We start from the raw sequence: 21,853 nt of genomic DNA on the forward strand, positions 1-21,853 counted from the left end.
GCGAATTATCATTACGTTTGGACAATGTGGTGCCATGTAGTTCAGACGCCATTGGGTCAATGTCTAAAATGTAAAGATTCAAGCTTCAGTAGAAGACTAAATGACATGTTTTCTTGTGTACATAAATTAAAGTCAATGAGCAGTCTCTCTCCTGGGCATGAAAACTTCTCAGTCATTATTTTTGCTCGACTCTTGGTCGCTCTGGTCGTCGGTGAAGCACACGTCCACATCACTGTCATTGTCGCTCTTTTGCTCGGCGTCCTCGAACACGCCGCCCGGTTTGTCCTCCAATTTCTTGACGGTCTGCCCTGGGTGTCTGGACTTGACGTGCCTCTCCAGGTCCCGCCTCCGCACCAGCACCTTGCCACAAAAGTCGCACCTGTAGGGCGTGTTCCCCTCCGCGTGGAGCCGGATGTGTTTGTTCAGGTTGCTGGGGTCTCCAAACGGCCTGAAGCACACTTTGCACTTGAGCGGCTTGTAACCTGTGTGAGTCCTCATGTGGATTTTCAGGCCGTATTTCCTCGAGTACAGCTTGCCGCAATACAGACACAGGTGTCCCTTTTTCGGTTTGCCAGACCCGGCATTGCTGGCGCTCCCGGTGGGCATTGAGTCCAGCCTCGTCCGGTTCTTCTCCGCGGCGATTTCAGACAGCTGTTGCGTGTGCATGGCGATCTCCCGGTCGATGTTGGTGATGGAGCCCAGGTCATGGTTAAGTGAGGGCGCGCCAAAGTAGGACATGGACTCCGGGTACTTGAGGAGGTTGCTGAAGTGGAATTTTAGAGGATAGTAAGGCGAGCTGTACAGGAGCTCCCCGTTGTAGACAGTGAGGGGCATGAGTGGGATGTTACAGTCTCCACCATATGTCTTGACGCCGTCGAAGTGAGGGAGAGAGAACCTCTCAAGTTGGAGTCCAGGGGGCATCTGGGGGTAACGGGACGGGGACAGGCCGGAGTGCATCCGACTCTCTACGTGCTTAAAAGCTGAGTTCTCCTCTATGTGAGGCAGCAACGGGAAGCCTCGGATAGCGTTTGTGCATGGCACCATTGGAGATGCGGAGTCCATAATTACAGGTGTGCACTTGGGAGGGGGGTTCCCCGCTCCATTTAGAGTCTCGCCTACATTACGGATAGGTTTCATGTTTCCAATGAGTTTGCTGAATCCCAGGCCGCTCAGCTTCCCATTTGCGTCCTCTCTGGAGGCGTCCGCGCCCGGGACTTTGGAGACGCCGGTCGGTTTGAAGGCAGAGCGCACACCCGGGTGGAAGCCCATGCTGCTCAGCACTGAGGATGTGGCGCCGAGGCCGAGGATGTGTCCTTGGTTTCTGGCAGAGGTAACGCTCATGTCGAGGGCCCTGTCCTGCTCCTCTGAGCTGCTTTTCTTTGACAGTCCCACTTTGTGTAGAAACGGCGAGGAGGACAGTCCCCGCCTGCCAGAGTCTGACATGGAGGAGATACTGTGGCCGCTCCTCGGAGAGGTGGAAGTGTTGGGGATGTCTCCAGACTTTGGTGACCTGCTGAAGGTCTCCGTGCCTCTGGCTTGCTCGCTGTTCACAAACCCCCGCCCATTGCTCAGGGCGCAGTGGAAGTGGACGTGGGCCTTGAGTGTGTTCGGGTATTTGAATATTCTCCAGCAGTACCAGCAGATGTAACGCTCCTCACCTGTAGAGACAACAGCAAACATGGCATTAATTATCAGATGGATGCGGATCATTAAGTCCCCCAACACAGCGTGAAGCCAGATTTAATACTAATGACATGACAATTTACAATATATTCCCGTGCGTAATATGCCAGGTCTGTGCATAAAATGAAAATAACAGGTTTGGCAACCTGTAGATAAAATACCTGTGAGCGCCTACACAGACAAGTGATCCACCCTCCCTCTTCTCCCAATACCACCACAACCACACACAACACGCGCACACAAATTGAAGGGTGTGATGCAGTTATAATAAAAACGCATACATTTGGCATAAAATCGAGAGATTGCCATATTTAAACATTGTAATATTGTATCAATGTTACTTTGAAAATGTCCCTTTAAAGAGCACCATTTCCATCAGTCACCCACTGCACATCACCTTCAATTTAAATAATAAGAAAGGATAAATGGATATGATCCGGTTTCTACGATCTGGTGCCAAATGGTAATAGACACAGAAGGCCATTTTAATGACCCCCCAGTCGAGCACTCAGAGGTTAATATAGATGTAATGATTTTGTAATCCTCATACGGGTCATTGTTTATGATCGCCATCAAAAGAGCAAACGCCCTGCCCAATCTGGCGCTCGGAAACCGATGCATTGAATGCGGGACTTTCCCTCTATGTGCGCTTTCCCGTGGAAGTGACAGCAGCTGTTGCTTGAAATCGCAAGTCTCCAGAAACAATGGCGCCGGCCCATCTGTTGACGCCTAATAATGGGAGAGAGCGTATGTCCAGGAGCGCACACGGTGTTGGGCCGGAGAATCAGGGTAATATACACCCCATATAAAAGTTAGCATTCATTAAGCCACAATACCTTGACGCACCCACCTAATTTACCATGAAGCACTTGTTTTTGAATTTATTTGCTTTTGAATACATGAATATTAATGACGCGCTGACATTTGTTAACCTCCGTCTCGCAACTGAATCACCAGCCTCTTCTTCTTCCATGGTCGCCGAGACACGTTAATTTATGTTTTTAATTGCTTTTTATTATTGTTTTGCTTCAAGCACCGTAATTACTTTATCACAATTATCTTTTGACTCGACGCAAATTCAATATAATTCGAAGCTTCGCCGTTTTGTTTTCACATTTATTCAATCCGTTAAGAGGCCCTTACAGGTCCAGATAACATGTATTAAGCATGCGAAGTGAATGGAATTCCCTGTAAAGTGTCTGCTGTAAATAATCTTTTTTTTCCCCAACGGATTAGTTCCTGCTGAGATGGTGTTTTGTTTTTATTTTTTAATTAATCCCCAAGCCCACTACTAGCCCAAACAAGCCGATTAAAAAAACTGATCCAAACAAGAAACATCAGCTATTGTGACAGGAAATATCATCGGTGGTAATTAAAGCTAAGATTAGGATCTAGTGCCTCATTAATTGTGCTGTGTATTTCGTGTCCTGTGATGTCTAATATTCTTGAAATCGGATTTATTTTTGCTAGTCATTATTGGATTGTTAGTGGCCCACATCAAATGAATAAAGGCCAAAATAAATATCGATTCTATCATTGCTGCTGTAGGCCCGAAGTAAAACATCCATCCTATTATTTAACCGAATTTCCCTTTATTTCTTCTTAAAGAAAGTGATTGTTGAATTTGTTTTCATTTATTGAAACGTGTGGTATTTTTCGGGATAAATAAGTTAATAAATGACAAAAATAAATAAATAACTAGGCTGCCTGAGGAAAAAACAACAACATCCAATTGATTCCATCTCTGAGCGATAAAGGAGGGACATCACGGGTATTGGCAGCTATTTAAGTGTGCAGAGATGGAGCCCTCAGCATGTCGATGTTGTGTCAGTGTCAATCTGAGCGCAGGCCCACACTTTATTGCATGTCACCAGAATTAAAAGTAAACATATTATGTATCATGCAATAAAAACATCTAAAAAAAAAAGAAACAACGTGGTATTTGGAATTATTATTATTATGGTCTTTATTAGTATTAATAGGCTACATCTAAAATCCTCAGTGCTCCACATCTGTTCACAGCCAGACATAACCTTTCAATTCAGAGCTCGTGTAGTCATTTTTTTTAAATTTTTTTTATATAATTCCCATCTTTTTATTTCCAGACAATGGGCCCGCCGGATCAACAAAAGCGGTCTGATTTACCTTTCTCGTCGTGTGTGGGAGTGGCCGTGGTGGGGATGTCGTACCACTGAGCCAGAGCGTTGGAGTACCAGACACTGAGCTCCTCTCCTGAAGGGATTTCTCTCAGCACGCGGTAGAAAATCTTCAGACAGAAAAAGGGAAGAGGAAGACTGAAGTGAAGTGTCCAACATGGGAGAAGAAATCTGACACTGCGGCTAAAAGTGAGATGTCATGAAAATTCACCTGTCCGCCAGGTAAGTCCGACACTGCCTCCAGGTTTTGTTCTTGACTGTTTCTGGCGGCGCGGATGAATCCGATCCAGTCTGGCACGGGACAGGCCGACTCATCCACGAACTCTCCCCGTACCAAGCGGATCTAAGACAGCAAACAAACAGTCAGAGTGAGCATGAGTTTGACTATACAGTATGATAATGATGGGGAATATGAACGCCAAGGCCCCCTCACAGACAAACAAAGAGATTGAAATTAAAACTAATACAGCAGACCTCGTTTTTTTTTCAAAAGCGCAACTTTTGCCGTTTTCTTTCCAAACCTTGTTTTATGAAGTTTGTTTTTTTGTATTATTATTTTTAAATTCATTAATTTGTTTATTCATATTTGATTTAACTATTTTTCTCACCAATAGAGTCGCCCATGACTGTGTGCTATTCTACCTGGAGGTGCAGCGGCCACGCATGACCAAAGCGCGCTTAATGCGTCTTTATCCGCTCTGCTGATAATTCACTAAAGAAAATGACACTCGGGCCTAATTGAGTTGATATGGGAAACGAATTTGAGGAGTGTCAAAGCGTTTCTAAACTGTTCAAGGACATTAAAGATCGAAGCGTGACATTTGACACAGAGATTGCACCTGATGATCGCCGGCAGCCCGAGGCCAAGCATTTAGACGCATCAATCACAACCGCTGACAGCGGCAACAATAACAGGCTGCGGAGGTAGACGGACCGCACAGATAACTGTTTAAAATCTTTACTCCTCTGAATTTCATCACTGCTGTTTATCAGACAAATCCCATTCCAATAACATGGATGCAGTTTGTTTCATTTGATCTTGTAGGCCTATCAGTGTTATTATTAAAATGATTTCCCGTACCCCCGGGCTGAGGCCCCGGACTCTGTGGCATCTTTCTGTGGCCGGATTACATTAAAATGTAACGGCTCATCGGTAGAACAGGCCAGCCATGCGGGGAAATGTGAGGCTGCTGAGGGCATGAAATCCCACACAGCAGAGCCGGGTCGCCCATTAGGCCGGTTAAGTAGAAGCACAGACTGACAAGTCGGCCAACTAATGGAGCTCAATTATTTCCAACTTGACAGGCCAAACCAATTAATAACCGATGGCCCGATGGAGTTTGACAGTGCAGCTTTAAAATCCAAATCAGTCCTTTCGTTTTTAATATGTAGCTATAGGCCTATATATAGCCAATTCGAGTGTTTAGATTTATTATGGGGTTATTTATCGAAGTCGGTTGCGTAAATTGCGTAAACAAAACAAAGTAAAGTACAATTGTTTGAAAAAAAGTTTTTGATGCCATTTTGGAATGACTAAATTGGTAAAAAAAAAAAAAAAAAAAAAAAAAGTGCATTTCTTGGGCTGCAGGCCTGTTCAAAAACAGATATATATATTTGAAAAATGTTTTCTTACCTTCTTCTTGGGTCCAACTTCCTTACGGTCAGACGCGTATTTCCCGAGTTTGAAGATGCCCGGTACCGGTCCTATCCGGAGCCCGGCCGGGATGCTGCAGTCCGCAAACACACTGACGGTGGTGGACGCCCGGGTGGCTTGCATGGCGTGGGCTGAGATCAGAACCATGAAGGCTGATGGAGACCGAGTGGGAGAGTGCAGGGAAGGAGGAAGAGCAGGAGGAAGAGAGGATGAGGACCGGCCGATATCCGCCCTCAAAATGACGCGGTGGCGTTATGCTCTCCGGCTTTTCTAGTGCACGGTGCACACCCTCCACCCCCTCCCCGACCTCTCCAGCTCAGGATGCAAGTGAGTGCGGGGGGGGGGGGCGTGCAAAGAGGTGATGCTGTGCTATAAGGTAGTTTAAAGGGGGAGGAGGGGGAGCGGTCCTGAGTTTGCAGCAGCAGCGAGGAGTGTGTGTGTGTGTGTGTGTGTGTGTGTGTGTGTGTGTGTGTGTGTGTGTGTGTGTGTGTGTGTGTGTGTGTGTGTGTGTGTGTGTGTGTGTGTGTGTGTGTGTGTGTGTGAGTGAGTGTGAGAGAGTTGGGCTCTCCCAGCAGCTGTGAGGAGAGGGAAAACGGGCCGGCGTGGTCACATGGAGACTTTCCCTCACCCCGCCGCATAATGAATTGCTCCAAACTGGTCAAGAGACACAAAGGGCCAGGCGACCTTCCCATCCCCAAAATCCAATTTGTCAAGGCCAGAGAAAAGAGGGAGCAGAATCAAAGGTCCAGAGCGACCATTAATCCTCAGCATGTGGCTTTGTCCTCCAGACAGTTCCGATATTTTAACTGACAAATCCACTGTATAATTTGTCCATAAATCCTCACCCTTTTCCATTCTTTCCTTTCAAGCCAGTTTTTGGAAATCAGTGGCTACTTTAAATCTACTTGGCTGGCATTCTTTGGGTTTTATATACTTCAAAGCGCTTTATTCTCCCTCCTCCTTTGTGTCCTTAGTTTAACAAAAGAGCAGGAAAGTTTAGAGGACTTGTTAACTTCTATTGACTCTCGGCGTGTGCCGGGTTGAGATCAGGCAGGTACTGAAAGGAACCAGCAGCAGGAAGAGAGAGAGAAAAACAGAGAATAACCATCAGCATCTTCCCAACACACACACACACACACACACACACACACACACACACACACACACACACACACACACACACACACACTTGTGGTTTTCCTGTCTTGTCTTATTCAACACGTACATTGTGTTGTGCGAGAACCAATTTCACAAATTATTGAACGATTATTATTTTGAAAAATACTTCCATTATTTGACCTAATATGATAGCTCAATTCAGCTATCTATTTTAGTGACGAACTATTAACTTATAATAATTGCTCCTCTATAAATCAATGACAAAAATGGAACAATACAAAAGCTTTACAGGAATAATATGCGAATTACAACGATAATACAATATTTCAATATTGTTTGAAATTTTAAATCCATGATCAACGCCAAAGTCCCAAAGTCACCATATGAATAAGACAGACATTATTGTGATTACATGATTGATTTTGTTTGACTAATTGACTTGAGGATCTTGATTGATTGTTTGTTTGTTTGATTGATTGATTGATTGATTGGTTGATTGATTGATTGGTTGGTTGATTGGTTGATTAATTGATTTTACAATATAAAAAATCAAAATCTAAAAATCACGAGCAAAGAAAAGCAGTCCTGCAAAACAAAAAAGACTACCTGAAAAATGCAATGTTTGTCCCGTTTTTCAGATAGTTTATGTCATTGACAGTGATGGATTTATGGCACTATATATCAGCCCAACTGTAACTCCATTCACATTACCATGGACATACTATCATATTGTAAATATATCAGACCACATGACCCTAATGGCGAAAGACTCCAAACGCCTTGAACGTTTGATTCACCTATGAATGGTATACAGATGGATTGGGATGGGAGACTTGGAGGGACTAGCATGTGTCTCTGTGCAGCAGGTTGTTGAAGTAGTTGGAGCCTTGCTTTCTGATGGCTGTGGCGATGAGTCTGAGCAGAAGAGGAAGAACCTGTGGGCGATGCATTCAGACCTATGACCTGTCCACTGTGGACATAGCTTATCCTTTCGATGCCAAAAATTCCCGTGATATGACTTTTTAGATCAAATAATACAAAATGATCAAATGTCCAGAAGTGATAGGTGTTATGCCTCCCAGCAGTATTTAATATGTTGTCTAAAGAAAGAATATAAATAAAGAATAAACACAAAACAACAATAAAACACATTGCACAGTTCAATTTAAATCAGTGCATTGCATTCATTCATTAAAAAAAAAAATGCTCTAAATAAATAATAGACATTAATCTCTCTCTCTCTCTCTCTCTCTCTCTCTCTCTCTCTCTCTCTCTCTCTCTCTCTCTTCCACAGTCAGTCAAAGAGCCTGAACGACACGCGAACAATCTCCTCAATGGGCGCAATGTTTGCGCCTGGCTGTGCGGAGGGGTTATTTATTAACGCCTCGCCATTTGCGGCTGGTTCCCATCCACCCCTGCGCTGCTTTAAAATCCCCATGCACTTCTCCACAGCGAAATGAATTATTCTCCGAGGAGGGGAGGGGGGGGGGAGAGTTTTGCGGAGAAGTCGCTGGGCTGAATCCCCGCGCCACTGTGCGCTCTGAAGCCCTGAAGAGCAGTCAAAAGGCTCGGTGTCAGAGTGAAAACAGGGTTGGAAGCAAATGGCTTGACCCTCCTCCTTTTTAGAAAAAAAAAAGAAAACAAAAAAAAAGGAAAAAGACATTAATTACATGCTCGGATCTTTATTCTGGGACAATATTGCGGAGTCAATCAACAGCATTCCGCTAGTGCGCTTCTTCTCTTCAATGCACTCCGCGTCTTTTTCAATAAACGTAAATAACAAGCTGAGAAGAATCGGAGTCGGGAGAGGAGGGAGACGTTTTTATGGGCGGCCCTGCCCGGCTCTTGCCAGCCTTTTTCGGATTTTAACTGTCTAAACGGTGGGGCTCTGATTTAACTGGTTGGCCATTAATGAGCCATGAATATAGAGGAACAACCTGTCTGCAAAGCAACGCGGTAAATACAGAGAGCAATGCCCCACCAGGGATCTCCATTCATGCTCCCTGACTATACTTGAGGGGAGCCAAGGGTTCACCACCACCTCTCCCGGACTGGTTTCAATGGCCCACCATTTAAGACCCCTCTGAGCTCGGAAGAAAACACATTTTTTACGTCGACCCATAAACTTTGTTTGGTTCTATTCAGAAGGAGCCCAATCATTGTCCCACTTAGCAATGTGGCCTGTTTCTCACCGATTCCCACGTCTTGGAAACGACTGTTTGTCTAAATCCATTTATTTCTCCACATGTAAGCCCACACCTTCGACACCTCACACATTCATTTGGTCACACTTGTTTTAATTGAAAGAAAGAAAGAAAGAAAGAAAGAAAGAAAGAAAGAAAGAAAGAAAGAAAACTTAAATCCTCATGCTTTTGGTTTTCTGGACAGGTTGAACTCTGTCCATGCAGCAAAAGAATCTTATTATTATTCCTTTGAGATCTGAGCCCGCTCTCAGACAAAGAGAAACGCTTTGGACAGGCCTGTTTATCTTACTCCTCGCCTTTTTTCTTGTCTTTATTTAAAACCACAACCGGTCATATTAAAGGTGTTTAACTCTCCGAGAAACCTGGGGAAAGAAGCAAGCTGCACCCAGGGCAGACCAGCTGCCTTGCTGCGGGTGGGACATTAGCGACGCGTTTGAATAGTAATTATGCTTGTATGGGACTCCCACCAGATGACATGATTGGGATTTTAACCCAGACTAATATTCAAAATCGCATTAGAGAGGAGCAGAATAAACGACACCTGATTCAACGCTGTTCATGCGTGATTTCATTCAGAATGACTTCTCTCTTTCTCCCCCAGAAGTGGGCTGCACCATTTCGGTATTCAAAGTCTCTACAAAGTTTGCGCCGGGCTTTTTCAGGCCACATTTCCCTGACTTAAACTCACTTTGTCTCGCATGAGGAGATGCGGATAAAAGCGTGTGAAGTATCGTGAATTGATATGTTTCGGTGTAGCCTACCTTATAAATTCATACCTTTTCTCACTCGGTTGATTCAGAAAGAAAGTGTCAGTCAGGCCGATTCTCTCTGCTGTCCAACGCATTTAGCAGGAGATCTATTTGAGCAGATCATTCCTAGGCAAATGTATGCAGGCAGGGCTGTGCATGAATAGAGCAGCGTGTCAGCCGACCCTAATTGGGATTTAGCCACCCAAAGCATATGCACAAAGTGATAGAAAACCGCAGCTTTCAAAGAAAGTCACAACTTTTGCCCTTCTTGGTGAATATAAGGAGCTGTTTCCCTCGGCCCAGAGTTAAACAGCATTTTTCCTCATATGGAGGTTAGTGACCCAATTGGCCATGCGGTGTGTTTCTGCAAACTAAAAGTGTGAGCAAAACAACTCTAATGGCAAAGAGCATGTTTAAAGACACGTAACCTTGACTGGCCTATATGTTTGAATGAAGCCAGATATTTTAGTCAAAGTCATGGTTATTATGTGAACAAACAGCCTACCGGAATCATTTAGCATTTTTCCCTTTTCACGGGGAAAATGTATAATTTCCAAACTGTTTTGTAGATAGTTGTTTGTGGTTTTGCAATAATAATAATAATAATAATAATAATAATAAAAATAACAATAATTCAACCATTTTTTAAATGAAATCTGCGTTACGTTTGCTGATTTGAAAATGTTTAGAGAAGGCTTTTTGACAAACTGTGTTTCAGAAAGAAGGTTTAGACTGTCTGAAATGTGGCAAAATTATCTTTTATTAATTTATTCAGGCCTATCTGAATGGTTAAACTACACTCGTCAATGTTTCTGTGAAGATGAAGCACCATGGAGAGCTCCGCATTCCACACACACACACACACACACACACACACACACACACACACACACACACACACTTAATTATATTAATACATTCCATCTCATCATATTGATGAAATGTGCATGTATCTCACTGAGCTTAAGCATATACATATATAGGATATATATATACTGTGCTTTTAAATATACTGTGCTTTTAAATATATAGCTTATATATATATACACACTGATCCTACATCGTTCGGGTTGGATGCACATTAATAATTCGCTGTAACAAAATGTAATCTATAATGATATGACTGTCTCGCGGCTCCTCATTATATCTCCGATTGACAGTTCTAGGTTCGAACTAATTGTCTCCTGCGTGTTCGGGTGGGATGAGCTTGTGGAAATGATGTCCGAGAGAAATATTGATTATTTCAACATGAAGTCTCTGCATGATCATCGTAAAAATGATTTATTAAGCAATGATATAATACAGTGAGATGATGATAGGAGAGGCGCGTTGTTTAACAATGCTTAAAGTAGGCTCGTTTCGTGTTTTGTCTTCATTTAATCTTGCTTGTTTTTTTATTATTATATTGCTATTAATCACAAGCCTGATTGTATACACATTTTATTTGCGCAATTTATTTGCTAAAACTAAAACCAATTTGCTGTATTGTATTCCAAGTTTGGAGAACATTAGAGTTTTAATCCAACATTTGAAACAATAAACATTTGGCAATTCATATTTAAACGTGTGCATTCTGATTATTCATCTTCACAAGCAAAAGCAAAATATTTTAGGGGTCCAGTAATGTAGAAGCATTCCACTGTAAAATCAAAGTAGGTTTTTGATCTTCAGTTGACTTTAATCAGATGTTTCATAATAATAATAATAATAATAATAATAATAATAATGGCACAGTAATGTTATTGCTGCTATAATAACAGCAGCCCTGTTCCTATCTTTTGTTTTAGTTTCTCTCAGAGGATTGGTGTGTTGCATGTCTCTGCTCTAAGCCCCTGAGCAGGACACTGAGTGTGTTTGGCATCTGCTGGCCAGATCCAATCGCTCCCAATCAGCAGCAGGAGGAAAAGGTGTGGATGTGGATGGAATGAGGACAGGAAACGGCTGTGTGCCATCACTCTGCTGCAGGACAGAATCTGACTGACGGATTCCTTAGCCCTCCAGAAAGTGTCAGGGCGACCGCCTCGACCCTCAGGTGAGTTTGCCTTTCTCTCTGTGTTGCTGTTCCCTCACTACTTCATTTCCCTTTTTCTCCCTCTTTATCCTCACAAGCCAAAGCTATCAAAAATAAGCTACATCGCTCTCTCTCTCTCTCAGTTGTGCAAGAGACTTTCTTTTACCAGCATTTCATGAAAGTAGTATTAATAACATTGTGTAAACACCGAAAAAGACATCAAATAAAAAAGGAAGACAAGGTAGTTGAATGCTGATAGCTTTATTTGCAGCAAGTAGAAAAAAAGGGAGGGAGTGTAAGGCACACAAACGTTTAGAGACCATGTTGAGTGTTATATTTAAACCCTGTGAGGCAAAGGGTCATTCATGGTCTTCTTGTCCAGGGCAAAGGGCGAAGGTCAGTGCCCAGACATGGGCTTTGGTCAGTGCAAAGCTCAGGGGGGTGTGGAGCTTTAAGGCCGAGGGGAGGTCACTTGGGAATTCATGCTGCTCATTCCTCGTCAGAGTCGTCGGCTGCACCGGTGATGGTGTAGGTTTGTTCTTGGTGGTCCATCTCCAGCACGTCATCCTCATTTTTAACAGTTCTGCAGGGGAGGAAAGAAAATGCAGAGGGCTGAAGTAACCACATGAAGCTTGTTGGACCTCCAAATAGCTGTATGCTGGCCTTATATGTAACCCTAAGCAGGTTAAGACACTTTAAGTCTGATTTTATTTTTATGCAAATAAATGTTGAAAAGAAAAAGAAAGATGATACCTGATGGTACCTTTACCTAATGAGCACCGTCCTCCTCTCCGTCAGCTCCACAGCCTGCTCTGCGTAGGGGTCATTTTTGCCGTCATATCCATTGGATCCATATCCCATCCCGGCACCACTGCTGTCACCCATTCCACCAATGCCTGACAGTGCAACGCCTAGATCACCTCCACCCACACCCTCAGTTCCTCTACCCCCTCCGATTCCGCCACCCATTCCAGCAGGACCCATACCACGATCTTTACGTCCATCCCCATTTATGCCTCCACCAATTTTGTCACCTGTGCCTCCACCAACACCGCTATTTCCTCCACTGAAACCACTGCCCGCGGTGCCCATGCCACCTGAACCTGCAGTGCCACCCCCAACACCCACACCTCCAGCCCCAGTGCCCAGACCTCCAGCTCCAGAGCCCAATCCCCCAAGACCATTACCAGCACTAGCACCAATGCTTCCAGCTCCCAATCCGCCAGCACCAGTGCCAACACCACTCATTCCTCTGGCACCCACTCCTCCACTGCCTCCACCAGTACCCACACCCACTGCGCCAGCTCCTACACCCCCAGCTCCCAATCCATGACCACCGCCCATGTCTGCCCCACCTGCCCTACCAGCAGGACCTCCAGCACCCATTCTTCCACCCATTCCTCCAGCACCACTGCCTGGACCTGTGCCCATGCCTCCTGCCCCCATGCCCCCACCCATTCCCACTCCACTCCCCGGCCCTCCAACACCTCCACCACTACCTCCTATCATCCCGCCACCCATGCCACCACCACCACCCATGCTGCCTCCACTGAAGCTCATCCCACCACCAATGGCGCTCACGCTACAGCTGGTGAGAGACAGGGTTTGCATCATGCCAGAGAGCCGCAGGTCCTCTCCTTCGATGAGTTTTCTGTAACAAAAAAAACAAATATTTAAAAAGGGCACAACTTACATGCATTTAAATATATATTTCATGGCACAACATCAATTTAAGGTAGTTTTTCTTCACCTGTATGTTGTAATCTCAATCTCCAGAGCCATCTTGACATTCAGGAGGTCCTGGTACTCACGCAGGTGCAGTGCAATTTTCTCCTTGTAGGATTTCAGCTCAAACTGCAGGGCCTCGATCCGAGCCTATTAGGTTAACAGAGCCATACAATTACTTTATGAATGAATTATTGTGGTGGCTTTTAGTCTGCATGCATGAGAGTATATGTGTGCACAGGTGTGCACCCTGGGACTACATAAGCCTTTCTTTACCTCCAGGTCTTCCAGTTCCTTCTTGTAATTTTCTTGTGTCTCTCGGATCCGGGCCTCAAGAGCTTCATTCTTGCTCCTCATGGCATCCAATTCACGGTCTTTGCTTTGGATCTGGTATAGATCGATAGAGATATTTTTATATGATTACTAGTCATTATAGACATTCAATATCAATTGTCAATCCAGCCTCATTTATACATTCTTTTAATACTCACATCCTTTTTGGCACCGGCTATTTCATTTCTAATGCTTCGAACCTTATCCACATGCCTTGACGTCTTACTGGTCAACCCTTCAAACTTGTTTTTATACCATGAATCCATCTCCTAAAAATAAGGGGTGAAAAACTCAAATGACTGTAATGTAAAACACAAAGAATTTGACTTCAGGCAGTGCGGATGTGTGATTATTTGACCTGGAGATTTTTGGCTGCGATGTCGTCGTACTGGGTTTGGATTTGTTTCAAAGCAGCTGCTAGGTCAGGGAGGGTGAATGCACTCTGAGCTGACGCATGCGCCGAGTAGATCTGTTTCATGAGCTCATCAATTTCCTGGAAAAAAAGAAATCTTAAGTCATCTTAAAAATGGAAAAAACCAAACTAAATATGTGATTCTTACGTGAAGATGGTATCCACCTGTTGATGGACCCGTTTTAGGAATTCAATTTCAACTTCCAGCTGCTCCAGCTTCTTCTCCAAGGCAATGCGCGAGGAGGTGGCTTTGTCAACATCCTGAGGAACAACACACACACACACACACACACACACACACACACACACACACACACACACACACACACACACACACCATGATTATCACACGGGTTTGGGACTGTAAATTAATCTGATGAGGACAGAGATATTGGATAATTAAATGCCACCTACTGGACGGAAGGCTTCAATGTCTAACTCAGCTTTCCTCCTCAGCTCCACTGCCTCCTCATATTTGATTTTGATTGCCTCCAGTTGGGCAGCTGTGGACTCCTTAGCCGCCAAGGAAATGTCCTACAACCAAGAAACCAGAAGTAATATGATTGTCTATTAGACTTGGAGTGTGCAAGGGTGCGTTGAAAATGTAGATCAGACACTTGTGTATTTTATAGCTTAACTTAATTCATGTGTGTGTGTGTGTGTGTGTGTGTGTGTGTGTGTGTGTCAGCAAATGTACAATCAAGCCATCTCATCTGTGCATAAAACATAGCTGAAGACAGCTGTACTCCCTGACACCCTTAACACGCTGAGGCACCTCTCCATTTGCCTGCCAGAAATAAGCCTGTTACCAGGTAAGGAACCTTGAAAACACCAAGTTGACGTCTTGTATCGTTGCCTGGATAGATCCTCTACAGCTCAGTGAGGTGTAAACCTCGCCGGAAACGAAGAATTCAGTCTTTCTGCTTTATTGAGCTTCTGAAACGTAAAAGAAAGAAACAGAGGCGATGTGCGGCTTAGAATTCTTTCTCACCCGCTGAGCTCTCATCTGGTCAGCGATCTTTTTCAGCTCCCTCAGCTGTTCCTCATACAGGAGACGCAGACCGGATGGATTCTCAAAGCGGTTCTGGTAGGCCTCGATCTCTGTTTCCAGTAGCTTGTTCTGCTGCTCAAGGGATCGAACCTGTAAGCATGAGAAAACCTCCTCTGTGACTTCAAGTACGTCTGAACCAGAAAGCACAACATGTTTCCTGTCCATGTGCTCGCAGAGTGACAGTAATATGCTCCCATTTTGCACCGAAAGGCATTTTTCCTTAGTATATTTTTCAGCACTGAGGGAAGAAGTATGGGGTTAGTTTGAAGGCTGTTTTACCTTGTCAATGTATACAGCCAGTCTGTCATTGAGGACGATCATCTCCTGTCTTTCAGTTGTGCGGGTGTTGAGGAATTCATGGTTTTCAGCTGCAGCCACATCCAGATCTATAGGAGGTTCTCCACTTGGCCCGACACAGACCAAGGCTCCTGCACTCACGCTGAAAAGTTACCCAAAGACAAAGACATCAAATTTGAAGAAGGGGTAGGTATCATGAGGAGATGTGAATGTGTCCTGTACTAAAACGTACTGTAAATGGCTTGAATGACAGCTTGAGAAAGAGGAACGTACGTTTACATAAAGAACATCTTTTTTAAGATTATTCTTTGGGCATTTTAGGCCTTTAATTATATAGGACAGCTGAAGGCATGAAAGGGGGAATGACGTGCAGCAAAGCGCCGCAGAGCGGAGTTGAACCCGCGGCCGCTGCGTCGAGGAGTAAACCTCTATATATATTTAACAATGACCAGTGGTGGAAGAAGTATTCAGATTATTTAAGTAAAAGTGAAAGTACTCTGTTACAAGTAAAAGTCCTGCATTGAAAATGGTAGAAGTAAAAGTATGGAAGTATCATCAGGAAAATGTACTTAGTATTAGTATTAAAAGTAAAAGTGCTCAATGCAGAAAAATCCTCACATTTTAGAAACGATCAAAACAGTTCTGTCAATCAGCTAAGTGTCTGGACTTGTAGGCCGTTATATTGTTGAGTAGTTTAATTTATAAGAAAACACTGTATTTTACAAACTACATGTGTTTTGAGTGCAAAACTGAATTTGTAAAATAACTAAAGCTGTCAGATGAATGTAGTGGAGTAAAAAGTACAATATTTCTCACTGAAATGTAGTGGAGAAGTAGAAAGTGGCATGAAAAGAAAAGACTCAAGTAGTTCAAATTTGTACTTACATTCCACCACTGACAATGATGTAGGCCATAATATGCTAATCTAACTGTATAGCCTGCTTACCCATAAACCCCACATCTGTCCATGTGTAGGCCCTGTACTGTAACTGACACAGCTTACCCTGCTCCAACCATGCGAGTCCTGCGTGCAGCCGAGACGTTCCTTCGTCCCACTGACTCCACACGCATGCCGCTGGCCCCGGCTCTGCAGGAGTAACCGGCGGAGGCATGACGGGTGTCTCTCCTGGTGGGGGATGGACTGGACACCCTGACCTGGTAGGACGAGCTGCTGCTGTCCTCAAAGTGACGGCGGTAGGATGAGATCCTCTCTGGGCTGCGGCTCATGGTGGCGGCAGCGACTGTGTTTCCTCTGGTCCTCTGAAGGGAGATGACAGAAATACTCAAGCAGGGCTTGTCTGTGGTTGACTGCACTTCAGGGCTGTTCCACCTTGTTTGCACTCCCTGACTGTCAACCCAGTCTCAGGTTTTATACTGTCCATTGCCAGCCATACCCCAGCTCTGTCAAAGACAGCCCAGTTAATGAGCCAACACCTGTGGAATCTCGAACCTCTGCACCAACTCAGGCTTGACCTGCTGCTCAGATATCTGTCAGCAGATTGTGAGGAGCAGAGCTTGGCTGGGATAGTGGCTGAGGGCGTCAACCATTAGTCTTTCTGAAAATCACAGAATGGGATCATGTCAGACTCCCGTTTATCAGAACCACAGTGGGTTTTGCCAGTATTATCCACCCCATCAGTGTCCAATACCGCACTTGGCAGCAGACAGGCAAGCAGGCAAGATCCGGTAGCATCTAGAAGGTGCAGCACTGATATGATCTGCTCTGATGGGATGAGGGACTTTAATTGAATGCTGAGCAGAAGCTGGAGGGTGACCTGATGAGGCTGCGGCTGCAGGGGAACAAAGAGCCCCAGCGATTTGTCTGATGTTTTCAACATATTAAAACCATAGCAATCATAAAAAAAGAGAATGCAATTAACTGCTTCTGAGGGAAATAAGGAGGCAGAAGAAAAAAAGAGGGGAGGGTTAGTCTTGAGTTCATGGTTGACATGGCACAGTGATATAAGGGGAGAAAACAGTGCTCATGTCTGTTCAGGGCGAACACCTACAGGGTCACTTGGTCCTGGGTCAGTCCTTAAAATGTACTGTAAACATTTACTACTAGCAACATTAACCCTTGTAGAAAACAAAATCATTCAGGTTTCACACACACACACACACACACACACACACACACAAACATTGTAACCTGTCCAAAAGCCAGATGCTATTGGTTTTCATCACATTGAAAACATACAAACCAAGTTATAACATTTTTGTTTTATTTATTGTACTGAACATGTCTTGATGGATTAAGCAAGCATCTATTCCTCCCCATTGACCTCAGATCTAGCAGCACCTTGGGACTTTTGGGAAGAGGTGGAATCTGTCAAGTCATTTGAACAATCAATCTCCACTAACCAGCTCTTTTCATGTTGCAGCTAAATAACATCACTCATCATCATTGTGGTATTTTCCATCACAGTATTTACAAAGTCTGGCTTCAAATGCTAACACAACCCCGACTCCCACGTTCAACTATTCATTCAGCTAGCCGCTAAGCTAATGCTTCCTTTCAGAGTAATTTATTGCATTTTGTGTTTTCCTAATTGAACAGGCCAGATGATAGGGTGTAGTGAGACTCACAGGCCTGCTTGAACAGTTAAATATAAACATGAACAATCATTTAGAGTTTTTCCTGTCATGCTTATAGAATACTGTTTAACCTAAGCAGAAATAGCATTAATACTTCTGAGCCAGATTATTTAGTCATGCATCTGGAAAGTCACTCAGAGGTCAGTTTCCTATTCAGTGTCAATGATTTGGTATCAACAAGCTGCTCCTAAGTTCCATGAGGCACTTGGATAATTTAGAAATCTTATCTTATTACCTATCAGGATAATATCATTTCTGTGTCCTGCTTGGAGTTTCATCCTAAGCTGTAAAAGGGCAAGTTAATAGGGAACAAGGTCCATGGTCGTGGTTGAAATTCTGTAGTAGAGGCATTTTTCTCAGTTAAAAACACATTTATTATCATGGATGACAACGGAATCTGTTAATGTTCCCTGGAGGGTGGGTGGCAAATTCATACTGAGACACAGTGGATATTAGACATGGCCCTTCAATACCATAGATCACCTCAGTCCTAGTGGCTGTCACCGTTCTATGCCTATTTATATCACAAATTATTCAAATGTCTTCTCATGTCTTTTGTAATAAACCTGACCGACATTGTTGATTGATTGTACAAAAGAAATAAAATGAAAAACGACAAAACACAAACTAAATATCACTGTTAATCAAAACTATAATTTAATTTATTGAATGATGGTGGCAACAACTGCAGATGCATCTGTGGCTTCATTTTAACTCACAATCATATACAGTTAGGTAGTCATTTGCGTAGTCTGAGAAAAAAAATAAATAAAAAGGGGGTATTTCTTTTTGGTTTCGTTATCATTGGATCATTTCATTCATTTTTCACCCAGTCTTGCCATCCACCCGGGTAATGCTTAACACTGAAATGAAGAGAAAAAGGAAGTAAGTGATTGATATGTTGCATAAACAGGTACGTAAAAAACTAAACAGCATTTGATTTTGGTGGTTTTTAAAATTGCCTTTATGATAGCTTGAGAATGACAGGGAAAGGGGGATAGAGAGAGCAGACGACACAGAGCAAAGGGCAGATGCGGACCTGTACCTGAACCACTCAAGGACCCAGCCCACATGGGGTACATACTCTACCAGGTGAGATATGTCATCCCAACACTGTCAGGGTTTGACTGTACTATATAGTAATATGCTGGATTTAATGATTTCATTCACTACGTTTACATGCACATAATATTCCGGGTTGTGCCCTCATTCCCGAAAAAGACGATATTCCGACTAAGCTGTTTACATGGCTAATGAAAGTGAATATTCCACTAATATTCCCGTTTACATGTAGCCATGCAAAACGTGGATTTTTTCAAAGTTTTCAACCACTTGTTGGACCGTGCGAACACAGTGTCCCTCTTCCATTCCTTCAACCAGCTTCTTGAAAAGGTCGGCGTAGCGATGTGTGGTCATATCCAAAAACCTGTTGATATCCAAGTCTTTGATAATGTTTAAAAGTAACTGTGTTTCTCCTTCTTATCGGGTCTGCAGTCTTGCCAACTGTTGGCTGATGGGTTTGTTTACAGCAACCAGAGCTGACCATAAGCCTGCGGTGAAAACCCCAAAATATGAGACGCATATTCCAATCCATTGTCCAAAGAATGCCTCTAAAACCCAAATAGTACCGGAATATCCCACGTCTTAATCAGAAAATGCTATATTCGGATTAATGCCTTATCCGGAATATCCGACCGTATGCTGTTTACATGACCTGTATCAAATTCGGAATATTGTCATATTCGAAATAATAGTGGAATATTGGGAGTGCATGTAAACGTACTGAATGTTAGCCTTTTGAGCTAAGTAGCTGCAAAAGCCAATTAGCGATCAGGGGATAAATAGTCAGGTGTTCTACCTGGAAGCACTGACAGTGTTTGACCCCCACACAACTAAAGGCCACACACAGCCAGCCAGACACACAAACACAGTCACCGTTTGTTTGGAGAAACCATTAAGCAGCACTGGAAATAAATGGAACTACTGCTTTTGACTGACAACTTGGACTTTAATTGATCAAACAAAGTAAAAAGTGTGTCAACTATTCAACCTGTGGTACAGTGTACCTGTATTTTTGATTTTGTATGTCTACATTTGTGTATGTACTTAGGTTGTAGTTTTTATATAAGCCACTACAGGTTTCTGCCACACCCTTGCATGTATTTTTTTATTTCTTTAATGTAATTTGTTTTTTTATGTTCTGTAAAACAGATAAACTAAACTGAACTAAACTACAGCACCTCAGGGGGTTAACGCTTAGGCTTAGCCTCTACAGTAGTCTACGGTCTCAAAAGAGCACTGCATGATGGGTTGGCATTATGCAACAACGGGTCATAAAATCTCAAGTTGGTTAAACTTAATACCGTCTTGTGATGAATTATAAAAGTCACATATAAAACTCAGCTATAAAAATGTACTGGTACTCTAGCATTTTCCCAGACTTGAAAAACACTACTTAGTTCAATACAATAGTTCATTAATTGATAGGCTCAATAATGAGGTGAAAAGCAATGATTTTGAAAGAGATATGCCAAGGAAACATGTCTCACTCTTTGTATCCCAGCGAGGCGGCAGTGTTGAGCGCGTCCTTGCTCCTGATCCCTTTCAGACAGGTGAACACAATGTTATCTGTCTGCTGGGGCATTTTACCACCATACTGTTCATTGAACTCTTCCGGACCCAGCTGGAGGGCAGTGTTCACCTGTCCCACTGCAAAGTCAAAGAAGCACAGATAGGTCAAGTGTAGCACTTTAAATCTAGATAAAACTAAACTTTGGTGGTTTCTGGGAACTGTGGTAAGTAGTGTCAACGCATTGTACCTATTCACTTATCAGGATTATTTTATATATATATATATATATATATATATATATATTTTCTTTATTTTAAAGAAATGTTAACCATGAAAAAAGTTGTTTGCAGGTGTCATCCATGTTGAAATATTTTTTATTTGACTGGGAATGTACTATTGAAGCAGTTTATTCCATATCAAAAAAGCCTGCAATTATAAACTGAGGCAGAGCTGGGTTATATAGGGCCTAAATATTATGTGTGACACACTTGATATGATTCTGGAACATTCTCAAATGTATTAATGACCCGCTGAAAACTTAAAACTATTTTGACACTACATTTTGTATATTGGTCTAACAAGTGGGTCTGACGTTACATCCGTGCCCTAACACTGACTTTCTGTGTATTTTGAAGAACACTCACGAGGAACGTTAATTGACCCGGGGATGCCGCCGTACTCCCTGAGTTCCCAGGGCTCTCGGACGTCTATAAGTACAACCTTCTGGCCAGCCAGGAGCTGCTTCAGCTGCTCATAACTCACATCCGTGCTCGGTGGCGCGGAACTGAACCCGCGGAGCAGCAACTCTGTAGCTGAAAGAAAAACAGACAGCATGCCACATATGAACATTTTCAAAACATTATAGTATTGTCGCCAGCCTACCAGGTGACATTCACATGGGCAGTCGAAATGTTGTCACAAATTAATGCGACGCTAAATGGAAGTGAAGCTCACTTTTGCAACCGTGGTGAGTGTTGACAAGGCTGAACACAGAGCTTCGTGCTCCCGGGACGGAAGACCCAGACAGGACGGTACTGTTCCATAACAGCCGCGGAACAACCCCTGCAAATCCCCAACAACACCTTCTGAGAGCCATATTCTATTAGTGGCCCGGTTACCGACACTATTAACGCTTTGTCAACAAAAACCCGTAATGGCGCAATTATACTTCGTACGACAACTAGCTAGTATTCTCACTTCGAGAAAACTTAAAAAGATTCCTTCCTTGGCTGGACGCTGGAACTTACGACATCGACCCTGCCGAGTGACCTACGCGTGCGCAAAAGTACGGA

At 43.5% G+C, this 21,853-nt stretch overlaps 3 protein-coding genes across 3 annotated transcripts; all 3 read right to left on the bottom strand.

Annotated features, from left to right (window-relative positions):
• Positions 1 to 168: 168 nt before the first annotated feature.
• On the bottom strand, positions 169 to 5,640 carry prdm13 (PR domain containing 13). Its single transcript, XM_078251945.1, has 4 exons — positions 5,473 to 5,640; positions 4,051 to 4,182; positions 3,829 to 3,949; positions 169 to 1,658 (listed from the first exon to the last, which is right to left on the bottom strand). The coding sequence occupies exons 1-4, from the start codon at positions 5,638 to 5,640 to the stop codon at positions 169 to 171; spliced, it is 1,911 nt and encodes a 636-aa protein (XP_078108071.1).
• A 6,196-nt stretch (positions 5,641 to 11,836) lies between these two features.
• On the bottom strand, positions 11,837 to 17,178 carry LOC144520069 (glial fibrillary acidic protein). Its single transcript, XM_078253694.1, has 11 exons — positions 16,398 to 17,178; positions 15,377 to 15,536; positions 15,038 to 15,187; positions 14,461 to 14,580; positions 14,212 to 14,307; positions 13,993 to 14,127; positions 13,793 to 13,903; positions 13,578 to 13,688; positions 13,327 to 13,451; positions 12,346 to 13,227; positions 11,837 to 12,159 (listed from the first exon to the last, which is right to left on the bottom strand). The coding sequence occupies exons 1-11, from the start codon at positions 16,619 to 16,621 to the stop codon at positions 12,066 to 12,068; spliced, it is 2,208 nt and encodes a 735-aa protein (XP_078109820.1). The 5' UTR covers positions 16,622 to 17,178; the 3' UTR covers positions 11,837 to 12,065.
• Positions 17,179 to 18,623: 1,445 nt separating this feature from the next.
• tstd3 (thiosulfate sulfurtransferase like domain containing 3) lies at positions 18,624 to 21,853 on the bottom strand. Its single transcript, XM_078253695.1, has 4 exons — positions 21,516 to 21,853; positions 21,206 to 21,373; positions 20,539 to 20,698; positions 18,624 to 18,852 (listed from the first exon to the last, which is right to left on the bottom strand). Exons 1-4 carry the CDS (start codon positions 21,655 to 21,657, stop codon positions 18,804 to 18,806), a joined length of 519 nt encoding a protein of 172 aa, XP_078109821.1. The 5' UTR covers positions 21,658 to 21,853; the 3' UTR covers positions 18,624 to 18,803.

The sequence above is a fragment of the Sander vitreus genome, chromosome 6 (genome assembly GCF_031162955.1).
Source record: "Sander vitreus isolate 19-12246 chromosome 6, sanVit1, whole genome shotgun sequence".
Classification (NCBI taxonomy): domain Eukaryota; kingdom Metazoa; phylum Chordata; class Actinopteri; order Perciformes; family Percidae; genus Sander; species Sander vitreus.

Excerpts from the sequence above, each read along its gene's own strand:
- prdm13 (XM_078251945.1), bottom strand. The coding sequence starts at position 5,640 with ATGGTTCTGATCTCAGCCCACGCCATGCAAGCCACCCGGGCGTCCACC. Across the intron at positions 4,183-5,472 it reads AAGTTGGACCCAAGAAGAAG|ATCCGCTTGGTACGGGGAGA; the intron begins GTAAGAAAACAT and ends TTGCTGTCTTAG. Across the intron at positions 3,950-4,050 it reads CGGACTTACCTGGCGGACAG|ATTTTCTACCGCGTGCTGAG; the intron begins GTGAATTTTCAT and ends TTCTGTCTGAAG.
- tstd3 (XM_078253695.1), bottom strand. The coding sequence starts at position 21,657 with ATGGCTCTCAGAAGGTGTTGTTGGGGATTTGCAGGGGTTGTTCCGCGG. Across the intron at positions 20,699-21,205 it reads CGGGTCAATTAACGTTCCTC|TGGGACAGGTGAACACTGCC; the intron begins GTGAGTGTTCTT and ends TTGACTTTGCAG. Across the intron at positions 18,853-20,538 it reads GCCTCGCTGGGATACAAAGA|TGTTAAGCATTACCCGGGTG; the intron begins GTGAGACATGTT and ends TCTTCATTTCAG.
- LOC144520069 (XM_078253694.1), bottom strand. The coding sequence starts at position 16,621 with ATGAGCCGCAGCCCAGAGAGGATCTCATCCTACCGCCGTCACTTTGAG. Across the intron at positions 15,188-15,376 it reads TGGCTGTATACATTGACAAG|GTTCGATCCCTTGAGCAGCA; the intron begins GTAAAACAGCCT and ends TCATGCTTACAG. Across the intron at positions 12,160-12,345 it reads AGGAGGACGGTGCTCATTAG|AACTGTTAAAAATGAGGATG; the intron begins GTAAAGGTACCA and ends CCTCCCCTGCAG.